Source organism: Rhagoletis zephyria, unplaced genomic scaffold (genome assembly GCF_001687245.7).
Source record: "Rhagoletis zephyria isolate East Lansing unplaced genomic scaffold, Rhagoletis_zephyria_1.1 Rzeph_scaffold_07185, whole genome shotgun sequence".
NCBI lineage: Eukaryota > Metazoa > Arthropoda > Insecta > Diptera > Tephritidae > Rhagoletis > Rhagoletis zephyria.
In genome coordinates this window covers 1,443-13,929 of record NW_016164268.1, presented here as the reverse complement: position 1 = coordinate 13,929, position 12,487 = coordinate 1,443, and the positions used below count along the sequence as shown (strand labels likewise).

The 12,487-nt window shown below is 34.4% G+C and overlaps 2 protein-coding genes across 4 annotated transcripts; one reads left to right on the top strand and one right to left on the bottom strand.

Annotated features, from left to right (window-relative positions):
* Positions 1-6: 6 nt before the first annotated feature.
* muskelin (muskelin 1) lies at positions 7-4,581 on the bottom strand. 3 transcript variants are annotated; one of them, XM_017629914.1, is made up of 12 exons: positions 4,452-4,580; positions 4,048-4,398; positions 3,089-3,301; positions 2,821-3,025; positions 2,484-2,760; positions 2,141-2,409; positions 1,744-2,076; positions 1,219-1,674; positions 1,057-1,142; positions 842-998; positions 593-779; positions 7-540 (listed from the first exon to the last, which is right to left on the bottom strand). In XM_017629914.1, the coding sequence occupies exons 2-12, from the start codon at positions 4,218-4,220 to the stop codon at positions 275-277; spliced, it is 2,622 nt and encodes an 873-aa protein (XP_017485403.1). In that variant the 5' UTR covers positions 4,221-4,398; positions 4,452-4,580; the 3' UTR covers positions 7-274. The 3 variants fall into 3 exon arrangements, with proteins under 3 accessions (XP_017485403.1, XP_017485402.1, XP_017485404.1); XM_017629913.1 differs by having other exon boundaries at positions 4,048-4,386; XM_017629915.1 differs by having other exon boundaries at positions 7-504; positions 4,048-4,581.
* A 960-nt stretch (positions 4,582-5,541) lies between these two features.
* Positions 5,542-11,242, top strand: LOC108373966 (calcineurin subunit B type 1). The gene is made up of 4 exons (XM_017629912.1): positions 5,542-5,886; positions 7,122-7,161; positions 7,259-7,557; positions 10,132-11,242. Exons 1-4 carry the CDS (start codon positions 5,884-5,886, stop codon positions 10,300-10,302), a joined length of 513 nt encoding a protein of 170 aa, XP_017485401.1. The 5' UTR covers positions 5,542-5,883; the 3' UTR covers positions 10,303-11,242.
* Positions 11,243-12,487: the final 1,245 nt, after the last annotated feature.

The following is a 12,487-nucleotide window of genomic DNA, read 5'->3' as shown; positions in this document are numbered from 1 at the left end:
AAAAAAAAAAAAACTTGTCAAAATATGCATATAATTGTTTCCTTCCTCTGCGGTCAAATGATTCTTAAGGCATATTTGTAACACTGGAAACAGTATCTAAAATTTTTTTATCGGTATTATTTGCTTTTTAAAAGCGTTCAACATGTATTTGGAATACAGTCTACTGGTTCACGATCCCAGCGATAACGTCAGCTTTCCCAAAAAAAAAAAAAAACAAGAAACAGGGTCTAAAAATATACTAATCCGTTTCAGAATACATAGTGTAAAAGAAAGTTTACATGACAACAAAGTCGCTCAGATTCCTTTCCGGTTGAACCATATTAGCCGGCATTAGTTGAACAAGCTTATTAAAGAGAAAAGCACGCCGTCTGCGCAATTCTTGCAGTTTACCGTCGTGTGATCGCTTACTGCTACTCCGCCGGCCATGGCGAACAGCCAAATCGGAAACTGCTGACATTGAAGAAGACGTTGCAGTGCTATCACATGATTCCATTGATAAATCGTCTGTAGGATTGGTGACATCAGATTTATTTGAACAGTCTACGATACATTTTCTTTAGGTTACAGTACATTTACTTTCAAAATTGCGTACCTTCATCTGGCGGCTGTTTATCGCCGCTTTCGGCAGATTCAGTAGTCATGTCGGTTGCTAAGTTTTCCACCTGTATGCTGCTGTCCATTTTTAGGGCTTTTCCCAATGGTGGCGTAGCCAATGGGGATCGGCCAGCAGCAGCGCTGCTATCATCCGTACGAAAAAGCAAAGATGCTAGTTTGTGGAACTACAAAAATATTTGGATTTTACCAGCTTATTTAAAAATATGTGAATATGTATATTTTTTACATTGTTCACTTGTTCTGCATTCGAGTGATCAATAACTTCGGCGACATGATTGCGCAAATATTGCATTGCTTTAAGCTGATCGGTGCGTGCCATTTCTTCGTAGTGTAACTTGCGGACCAGGTAACGGCAATGCATTAATATTTCATTCCTTTTAGGTCTAAATCAAATTTGAACTTATTATAATCGTAATTAAAAAAGTTGTGTAAATAATATACTTTTCCAACTCAAGTGTCCAAAAGTCATCCAGACGCATTTGGGGCCGCGCCGACTTGCCAGGATTCCCGCCAAAGAGGTAGTGCAACTACAAATTAAATATACGTACATACATATGACTTTATAAAAGGTTTCGGTTGATGTAATTCTAAAATATTATTCACCTTTGCGACATCGTCGTAAACCAGTTGATGTGCGTAGCGTGGACATGGTTCGAGCTTATCATTCTTAACAGTCGTATTTCCAGTTTCAGCATTATGGCGACAGTTATAAATACGGGACCATGTGTAACTTTTAAGCGAATATACCCAAAATGAATTCGAGGCGTCAATATGTTGGATATCACGACGATCTTTAAGTTTACTCAAACTGGAGAAGATATAAATTTCATCACGATCGCAATCGATTGTAGCCCGCAACGTGTAACCTGGCGACGGTTCATTTTTGGCGTCACCTCCACCGCTGCTGTGGCTACAAACGCTACTGCCACCAGCACCGCCACAGGTGTTATTGTCTTTATTAAGCACTGAAATGGCCTGAGTGTCTACATCATAAGTGATAAAGTCATCGATATCCTCTTTACCCCGCTGACCGCCGTAAATATACAGTTTGCGATTTTTCTATGCGTTAAAATATTACCCATTATTGAAGTTTTATGGTGATAAAGTATAGTATATGCAAGCTCTTACCATATGAAAGACCATACAGTGGGTAATACGGGACTTTATAGAGAGTACATCTGCCTGTGCAGCACTTGGATGGTGACAATCGACGAGTATCTGAGTCCAAGTGTTGGTGGCAATGTGATACGAGAATAGACCCGAATATTCGGGTTCATTCGTTGTGGTGTTTGAAACGCTGCGTGGTGTGAGAATTTTTCCACCAAATACATAAATTGTGCGCTTATCGCTATCAATGCACATTTGATGATCATAGACAAGGTGTGGTCCCCCTACGTGACTAGTATCGTCGCAGATTTGCAACCACGTTCGCGCTCGCGTATCATACAGGAAGAAGTCGCTCTATTATTAGAACACATTAAAGTTTTACTTAGGTTATGTTGTACTGATAGTTAATTTAGCTTACTTTTATATAATCTGTTGTACGAATGGAGTTGTCCAAATAGCGGCCCAGCATAAAAATGTTTTCACTAACAGAATCAAAGACCATTTTATGGCATGAACGTGGAGTGGGTCCATTAAAAAGTTCAGTTTGTTCAAACAGCAATGTCCAGCTATTATTTGTTATATCGAAGACCCACAGATCGCTGAGGTCACGGTACCCGTCCCAACCACCATACAGATACACCAAACGTTTTTTAGTATCCACAACCAATTGATGACCGCCACGATTGCCTTAAAAAATAAAATGATGAATTAAATTTATTTAAAAAGAATTTTACTAAGTATTCGCGTTTTACTGCATGTACCCGGTTGTGTGCTGCTTTCAGTGTGTTGCATACGCCAGGTGTGTATATAATCCTGGCGGTTTAGGTAGGCGTCCATTAGACCCTCATTCACACACTCAGTTATGAATTGTTCAGCCTTTTCAAAATCGCCACTCATGACCAGACACTTGTGCAGCTCGCTTATAAGCGTGTGTTCCAATTGTACTTGTGTTTGTTCTTGAAGAGCCCTAAATGCGGCATCGTAGCCCTGTTGGCGAAAGTGTTTCAAGCACAATTTTACGATCTCTATCTCACGCAGCTGTAAAAAAGAGCGAATTCCGTAAACATTAACAAAAACTCGAAGCGAGTCCCTACTCACCATATTGTAGTTTTTTAAACTCGCACTGGTATACATTGGATCATCTTGGCCATGCAATTCAATATACCAAATGCTAAAGTTGAATGTTGGTCCCCACGACAGTAACGGCACGATTTTCACAAACAAAATAGGAAGCTGTTCTGAACCGTCTTCGGTTTTGCATCGCAAGTTAAACACTTCTGGCACATTATCATTTTTAAGACCGCTAAAATAAGATTGCATATGTTTTAATTTAATAACTAGGTGACTAAGTTTATATTATATTTACCCTTCTAGGAGCAATACCAAGCGTTCCTCATCAAGACCTCCAAAAATTCGAAACTTTTTGATATTGCAAACGTGAGACTTTTCAAACTTTCCAAATTTGATTTTTTTCACAATGGCAGGACGCTTTAGCTTCAGAGTAAGATATTGCGGTGGATTGTTGGTGTGCGCTGACCAACGTGAAGACTGATCACTTGGACAATCTACGAGTATATTTCTAACATATAAAAAGCATAATATGTGTACTTTATTCGAGGCAATGAACTCACAAAAATATTATGTTTACATTATCACCGACAGCGCAGTTAGCAGTGATGCATCGTGTATGTTTATATACATGGAACGCAACATAGCAAAAAAAGTAAAGGAAAAAGGTTTTTTGTTTACCAGCGTTCGCCCCTCGGCAGACAATGGCAAACCTCCGAGTGTATTTCTGCCCTGAAAAACACCTTCTCATAAAAATACAATCACCGTTCGGAGTCGGCGTAAAACTGTATGCCCCTCTTCTTTGTGTGACAACATCAAGGCGCACGCCACATATCGGGGGAGAAGCTCGGGCAAACACTAACAAATGTGTAAGCGCCAAAATATTATTATTATTAAATCGAAAGCTTAATAATATCTAGTAGTAACAATTCCTGCGAGTACGTATGTACATATGTACCATAGGCATAGTACCAAATCTACATACATACATACAATGCAAAACTTATGCTTAATTCTCTAAATTGTTGAACTGCTATTGTTTCATCTTTTGGCTTTTCTGCGCGAAGGAATTTATCAAATTTGTACCGTAAACCATGGCGCAAACAGTAAAAATAAACACACTCAATAAATATCTATTATAGAGTACAATAAAGAAGCGCATAGCGGAACGCCACAATTATGCAAATATGCTCCTCCGTTCCGATATTTCGGTTCCAAACTAAAAATAATTATATTTCTTGCATTTACTTTACTTACTCAGGGAAATAGTTGGTAGAAAAGCTGGAGTAACGGTGGATTTCATAGGATAGTTTCTCGACCTCAGCAAGGGGTGTGACTGACCCAAGTGTAACTTTGGAATCTTTAGATTCTAGCGTTGATAATATATTGCCGCCAATAACATCATTGGCGCTCGATGGTATATTCTCCATTATAAATTATGTATTTCAATATATGTACGTATGTATAATAATTGAGTTCGCTTCACGGTACGTCCGAGCAAAAGGCTGCGAAAAGTCCACTTCAACTAGATGCTTTTCCCGGCAGTTTTCAAGTTCCCTGGCCACTCTCTGAGCCGAGCTTTGCTTTGCGTTGTAGCTGATTTCGATGCTTTAATTTTTAAATTATTAACAAATTATGAACCTATAACGGTTTAATCTTACAAACAAACAATTAATCGTCCAATTTGCAATACAGCGGGTGGTCGGTCGCTTTATTTGACTTTTTGATTTTCTTTTCCCACATTCGTCGAACAAGTGATTTTTATTGTTAGCAATGCCATATCGCATCAAATTAAAAGTGAAGAAATATTTTATGGGCCAAAGAGATCACACAGTATTCTGTGTATCGCGGGAACTTGCACCGACCTATCGTGTATTTGGTCGATCTCACGGTTGCACAGACCGTCTCACATACAGTCTGTGTAAAAACAAATAATTTTGATTTTAGCCGCCAATGCGCAGACCAAATGTGTTCTGTATGGTGAAATTTCGTCTTGATTTGTTTTCAGGGATAAAAATGGAGGAAGATAAACAATTTCTCATAGGGCAGATTTAATTATATCAAAATATAGATTTAACATATCTTTCAGAATTAAAGGATTAAAAAATTGTGAATGAAAATTTTCATCCACGCACGTCTACACTCCATGAAAACTAATCAAGAATGATGAAATTTCGCAATTGGTCTGCGTATCGCCAAAGAAGGTAAATCTATAAGAAGGAACAACTCGTTACTTTGAAAATGGGCCGCGACGATTTTAACCGTATCTGAAACGTTTGCAACAGGAATTCGTCTCCGTTTTGATTCTGTCCGCGGCAGATTTTTAATTTTCGCCGTGAGTGCAGAAAATGCAAGCAAAACAGAGAAAAGCGGCAAATGTGAATTTCGGTGATTATTTTGCGCAAGTGGTTGTGAAAATATATTTTTATTTAGAAAATAAATAAATTAAAGTATATAGTAATCAGTGAATGTGTAAAATACTGAGGTGTTTGTACATATGTGAGGGTCCATATTAATAATAAAAAGTGTTTGAAGTGCAAATTGTTTGTCAACAAGTGCCGTAACTTTTTTGCCATAACTACGTGGTTAGCTCCAGTGGGGGCATCGTATAAGTATGCAATAACGTCGGTAGTATCGATAGTCTTCTACTGCCGATTGTTAACACCATCGATGGTTGCGATAGTCATGCACTACTGATGCTATCGATAGTGTCATCGATAGTTTGCCCTACTAAAATTACCCTAATTTACCCACAGGGTAATATTAAGGCTTTGCAACACTGATGTGTGTATCGAGCGAAAAGCAAATTCTGTAAATTTTACAAAAAGTGGAAAATCTGCATAATTTGACTAATTGAAGCTAAAAATATTTGATAACCATACTATTGGATCGGAAAAGTTGCAAAATTTATTGGAAATATCAACAACAACAGCTGCCTGGGAAATTGTGGAGTAGAAAAAAAATTTAAGAGCAGAGGAAAAGCAGAAAAGTGGACGTGATAAATAGAAAATAGCCAGCAACTCAGGATAAAAAGTTGAATTATTAACCGAATCGGCATTCTATTTGCGTACCGCAGTACCTGTAGCAGTAAAGATGGTAAATTTTTATTTTACTTTAGAATTTAGGATAGGGCTCCTTGAAGGTAGATATACATATGTATATGGGTATATATCTAAGTAAGTTATGTACACCTGTATGTTTTGCAAGATCATATAAGGACTTAAACAGGCTAAAGGTTTACTACATACATTAATTTATATTAGAAATAGTTTTTCAAATACATGTTTCGCAACTTGGTATGGCCATTACACTGCCAGGGTCTCACAAGGCCAGTGGGGCGATAGAAAACCACACCAGCCACCTGCAGAGCGCAAGTACAAACATAAACACACCTACATGTAAATGCATTTATATCTGCATATACATGCATATATGTGTGTATATGGTGCTCTTATTACATTTGCATATTTAAAGGGGAACTTTGGTACACATTATAGGTTATTAGCATATCTTTAACAGTTATTCTATTAAAAAGATTATGAGGTTGTTCGCACTTGCCTAGTTATCACGTTATCTGGTTGTCTGCTTATATTTTTTATTCAGCTTACAACAATAAAACACACTACAGAATATTCTTAGAATATTCGTTTGNGTATGGCCATTACACTGCCAGGGTCTCACAAGGCCAGTGGGGCGATAGAAAACCACACCAGCCACCTGCAGAGCGCAAGTACAAACATAAACACACCTACATGTAAATGCATTTATATCTGCATATACATGCATATATGTGTGTATATGGTGCTCTTATTACATTTACATATTTAAAGGGGAACTTTGGTACAAATTATAGGTTATTAGCATATCTTTAACAGTTATTCCCTTAAAAAGATTATAAGGTTGTTCACACTTGCCTAGTTATCACGTTATCTGGTTGTCTGCTTATATTTTTTATTCAGCTTACAAGAATAAAACACACTACAGAATATTCTTAGAATATTCGTTTGCACGACAGTCGGGTCTACGTAGCCGGAACGACCCAGATTTATATCTGGCCAAGGACGGTCACTCCAGCAACACTCCCCAAAATCTCTTTGGGGAATTTGTATTCTGTTACAATAACAACAGCAACACCACAGAATAATAATTTGTAACCAGATAACCTGATAACCAAGCAAGTGTGAACAACCTATATGTTGAGTAGAAATATTCATTCCATTGTCTACTAGTTATGTACATATATGTTTTACGAATTTGTTTGGGATATTGAAATTCCTTATATATACTATTTTAAATCATTTTTTGTTAATGCATAAGTATTTCCTTTTTAGGGTAATGAAACATCTTTGCCCATGGAGATGTGCTCCAATTGTAAGTAGTTTTTTAATTCATTGAAAAATTACCAATTTTAATCGCAAAGTTTTTGTATTTTTGATAATTTGTATTTGTTTTTTTTAACAATATATAGTTGATGCCGATGAGATAAGACGTTTGGGCAAACGTTTCCGCAAACTCGACTTGGACAATTCGGGAGCATTGAGTGTAGATGAATTCATGTCATTGCCGGAATTGCAGCAGAATCCTTTGGTGCAACGTGTCATCGATATCTTTGACGCGGACGGTAATGGAGAAGTCGACTTTAAAGAGTTCATTCAGGGTGTCTCTCAGTTTAGTGTGAAAGGTGACAAATTGTCAAAGCTACGTTTCGCCTTCCGAATTTACGACATGGATAACGATGGTTACATATCGAATGGTGAACTGTTTCAGGTAAAGCATCAGTAGAAAGCTTCTACATATCGTCACCTGAAATGCAAAGCGCCGTAACTAATAAAAAACTTCACTTTTTTATTCATATGATGCGTTTCATGGAGTTTCAACTCTACATACTATTTTATGTAAAAAAATTATTAGCCACGACTTTTTGCATTTCAGTGACGATATGTATGTATATGTGGGTCATTTCCAAACAAAGTGTACATGGCAGGGAATTTGTATGTAATTTTTTTAAGATTGATAAATTTAACTCTGAAATCGTTTACTGACATGAGATTGTGTGCAGAATACGAAACTGATTTCAGGCCTTCTTCGACCACAATTTCCCATTTGAACACTTTTGGAGAAATAACAATTACANAGGTAAAGCATCAGTAGAAAGCTTCTACATATCGTCACCTGAAATGCAAAAGGCCGTAACTAATAAAAACTTCACTTTTTTATTCATATGATGCATTTCATGGAATTTCAACTCCCCACATTATTTTATGTAAAAAAAATATTAGCCACGACTTTTTGCATTTCAGTGACGATATGTATGTATATGTGGGTCATTTCCAAACAAAGTGTACATGGCAGGGAGTTTTTATGTAATTTTTTTAAGATTGATAAATTTAACTCTGAAATCGTTTACTGACATGAGAATTTGTGCAGAATACGAAACTGATTTCAGGCCTTCTTCGACCACAATTTCCCATTTGAACACTTTTGGAGAAATAACAATTACATTTCGTTTTTTTTTTCTAAGAGTCTTATTTCACGAAAATATAAAAACAAGGAAATCATTAAAACCAAGGTGTATTAAACAAGGTGGTGTTGGGGCGACAGCTGAGTTTTTCGCCGCGGAGGCCATTACGTCAAAATGATGTGTTTGTTGTAATTCATACCAATGACAGTATGGACATCAACGCATAATTTGTTAGTGTAATTTTTTACTTATATACGGCCAACACCACCTTGTTAAATACGCCTTGATTGAGACCCCTTTAAGCAATAAACACACATTAGTAATTTTCTTATATTTAGTGTTTTTTTTTTTGCATAAAATTACTGGGTGACATTCCGGATATATTTAGCCGCACTGACTATGGTTCAGTGATAAATTCACTTAAAAACAAAAAAATTGCTTTTATTAATATATTTCTTATAGTGTTGGGCAGTATCGATACCAAAAGTACTCAGAACTCGATTCTCAAAAGGATGGACAGCACCCGAATTTTAAAAGTATCGATATTGATTACTCCAAAGAACTGAGTACTCACTGTGTTTTCGTTTTCTTATCTTACCGGTAAAAATAAATTTGTTATTCCGTAATTACGGCACCGCGAGAGTGAAACTTCACTACACTCGTCATAAAATTTCAAAGGTTGGCAATGCAACATAAGCAAATATAGAGCACGAGCAACTGTTAGCAAAAACCAAGACCTTGGTTGAAATTTAAAGTTGGGTACACCCTTTTAAAGGTTGCATCGGGTGAGCAAAAATTTATCGATTCGAGAAATTTATGCGCTGAAGAGAAAACGAAAACTCGTATATCGAGACGATAAAGTGGCCGGTAATCTAAAGGATAGACGAGGAAACGGCCCTAAGTATGGAAATGTTACCAACATGTGTATATTTAAAGAAGGTACTCAGTACTCGAAAAATACCCGATCCTTTACAGTATCGATACCAAAGAACTCGATCCCCAAAAGTACTCGATACTTCCCAACACTATTTTCTTATGTCATTCGATCAATAATTTCTTGCGCTTCCTAACTACAATGCACTATTATAACAGAAAGCTACGCTTATGCTCATACAAATTTTCAGCAAAAATAGAATAAAACCATAAAATTTATGGTAGTCATTCACAAAAAGTTACGCATTTTTTCGTTGTTTCTTTGTTTGAACTTTTTTCATGTTGATTATTACCACCATAAAATAATTTAAAAAGGGAAAACAAAAAAATAGCACTTTGTGTGGAAATGACCCATGTACACCTGCGTTCAACTAACTAGAAACACAATTCATAATGATATTGTTTGCAAATTATGTTGATTTTAAAAATTTTCATTTAAAATATAATTCAATCTGTAACAGAAACCACAATACTAATAGTTTCAAAGCTTTGTTTTCATATAAAAAACATTTTTGATCATGTGTTATATGGAAGAAAATGCGCAACACCCTCCAGAAAAAAAAACCTAAAAATCAACGGTAATTTTTAACGACATGAGACTTGCACTTTCTTAGACTACAATTTTGATGAATGAGCAACAGAAGTGCATACCCGAAAATTTTCTAAATATGTATTCTGATTAAAAATTGGGAAATTTTGATGACAATTTTTTGAAATTGGACTAATTTTTTTTTTTTAATTTTTGCAAGCTTTGAAACTTTTTTTATTGCAGTTTCTGTTACAGATTCAATTATATTTTAAATGAAAATTATTAAAAATAAAAAATAAACAATATCATTTTGAATTTCGTTTCTAATTAGTTGAACGCAGGTGTATATATATATATATATATATGTACATATGCATAAGTACATCTCATATTTAAAAGATTTTGCTTAACTTTATAGGTATTAAAAATGATGGTAGGCAACAACCTGAAAGACACGCAATTACAACAGATCGTTGATAAGACTATTTGCTTCGCCGACAAAGATGAGGATGGAAAAATCTCTTTCGATGAATTTTGCTCCGTGGTGGGTAACACAGATATTCACAAAAAAATGGTTGTTGACGTTTAAAGTCGTTTTCTAATAACACTAATAATGCTACAGTCTACAATTAAAATACATATTTTATAAAGATATGGTTCTCTATTCTGCAGTTTTCAAAGGGTTCTGATTTTTGTTAAATCTCGAAATAATTTGAGATGTATATTGTTTTTTTACGCATACAAATATTTTAAAAAGGTTTTGTTGAAATCGTTTCTTGAATTACGTATACATATTGTTTTTAAAGAACTTTGCTATCTTCAGATATTTATTATGTGTGATAAGCTTAATTACATAAAATGTGTCAAAATATTGCAATGAAGGCGTAGAAAAGACACCGCATTACCGAGAGAACTAATTATGTGTATTGAAAAAGTCAACAAATGAAAGTGTTACACATTTCTCCAAAAAAAAAAAAAATCTAACTACATAGTCATTAAATGCAAAATATATTAGAAAATTTTAAAAACTTTTACATCAGCGATTGAGAACCATCAAAACCATCAAACTGCAACAAGTTTATCCAAATGCAATGTTTACTATGTTTTACACATTTTCACAAATTTCTTGAACGTGCAATATATTTATAACTTATTGGCTGCAGGAAATAAAAGGATCGACTTAAAGCCAAGACTTTTTCTAATCTAATACAGCTGTGCTTATATAATGTTACCTAGTTAAATTGTAGTTTGGAATTTGTATTTTAAAAAGTAACTTTTATGTGAGCATTTACATACATATGTATGTTAGATCCCGCCTTAAGATTTTCTTTTTTTTTCAACAAAATTATATTCATATCTCCAAAACTAGAAACTATTTGTAAAACCTCGCACAGCAGAAGAAATTGAAATTACATATTTTTCCTTATTATTTTATATAGAATATGTACTACTTAAAAACTTCTTACATATATGTACATATTATGATTACGATACTTAATTTTTCGCTTAGAAATTAAAAAAAAAGAAATCTGTCAAAATTGTACGGTGTGATGCATTCATATGAACTTGTCTTGGTCTAATGAAAAAAGTTTATTTTCAAACAACCGAAACGAACATTAAGAAAGAGAGTATTGTTAAAAACAAATTATTATTCTTTATTAAAGTACTTTTTTTACAAATAGTTTCATTCGACCACCTTTGTTAACTGTATGTTCCCAGAGTGTGTGTTATTAAAAATCGAAAAATTTGTTATATCTTTATTTGTGTTTGAAAGAAATTTAGGTGTTTTTTGGTTAACTTTCACTTCATATATTCAGATGGGAGTCGAGTAGTAGAGAAATCTATACAATTGTTTAACTGAAGAGGTAACGAGAAATGAAATCCATTAGAAAATAAAGAAGTCTTTAAAAATCTTGTATGTGGTTATTTGTGGAAGCTTATATGAAATGTAATGCCATATTTTTTTCTCAATGCAAATGGAATTAGATAAAAATATAATAAATTGTAGCAAATAAACAAATTTCTATGCTAACAAATACCAGTAAGTGTGAGAATTTCAAAATTTGAATGTTTTGAATATTACACTATTAGTTTACATGTAATTTTATTTACGTACTTATATTCACTTGTTTGTTTTAGAGGAACTTGTTTATCTTAATATTTGAAACAATGTATCTTTGAAGCCAATATATTTACTGAATTTTTAACCTATCTAGGATATTAAGAATAAAAAATCACATTTACTTTGTTTTTATTTAATACTATTTCTGCCTTAACGTCATGAATCTAAAAATCAAACAAAATTTCACACCAATGTTAACTGTAATTAAAAATTTTGAGTGCGAATAACGGTTTTGAAAATTACTAAATAAAAAAACATACTCATATGCATAACAGATAATTAAAATACATATTTTAAAATTATGAATTATGCACATTGTGAATGTACACATGACAAACTTTTTCTAATGTCCGTGGGAGAAGCACTTTACTTATTTAAAAAAAAAACTTAGCTAAGTAAAAAATATTGGATTGAAATATTAGAATTTAAGTACACTAAGCTAGTCATTGCATTAGCTAGTTTGAGGTAGTAAAACCTCTACATGACCCATGGATTTCGATGGCAACTTTTAAAATTTTCACTCTATGACATGGACAACAAAAAATTTGAAGTCCCGCTCGAAAGAGCGCTGTCGTTGGATAACATGCAACAACTTCTATCACTAAGGAAACAACGTTGAAATCTAAGATTTTCCAATTCACTGTATCTTCAA

Coding starts and splice junctions, on each gene's coding strand:
- muskelin (XM_017629914.1), bottom strand. CDS start 4,220: ATGGAGAATATACCATCGAGCGCCAATGATGTTATTGGCGGCAATATA. Junction 3,026..3,088: donor TTGGTATTGCTCCTAGAAGG/GTAAATATAATA, acceptor ATCTTATTTTAG/CGGTCTTAAAAATGATAATG. Junction 780..841: donor ATGCAGAACAAGTGAACAAT/GTAAAAAATATA, acceptor ATATTTTTGTAG/TTCCACAAACTAGCATCTTT.
- LOC108373966 (XM_017629912.1), top strand. Junction 7,162..7,258: donor CATGGAGATGTGCTCCAATT/GTAAGTAGTTTT, acceptor AACAATATATAG/TTGATGCCGATGAGATAAGA. Junction 7,558..10,131: donor CGAATGGTGAACTGTTTCAG/GTAAAGCATCAG, acceptor TTAACTTTATAG/GTATTAAAAATGATGGTAGG.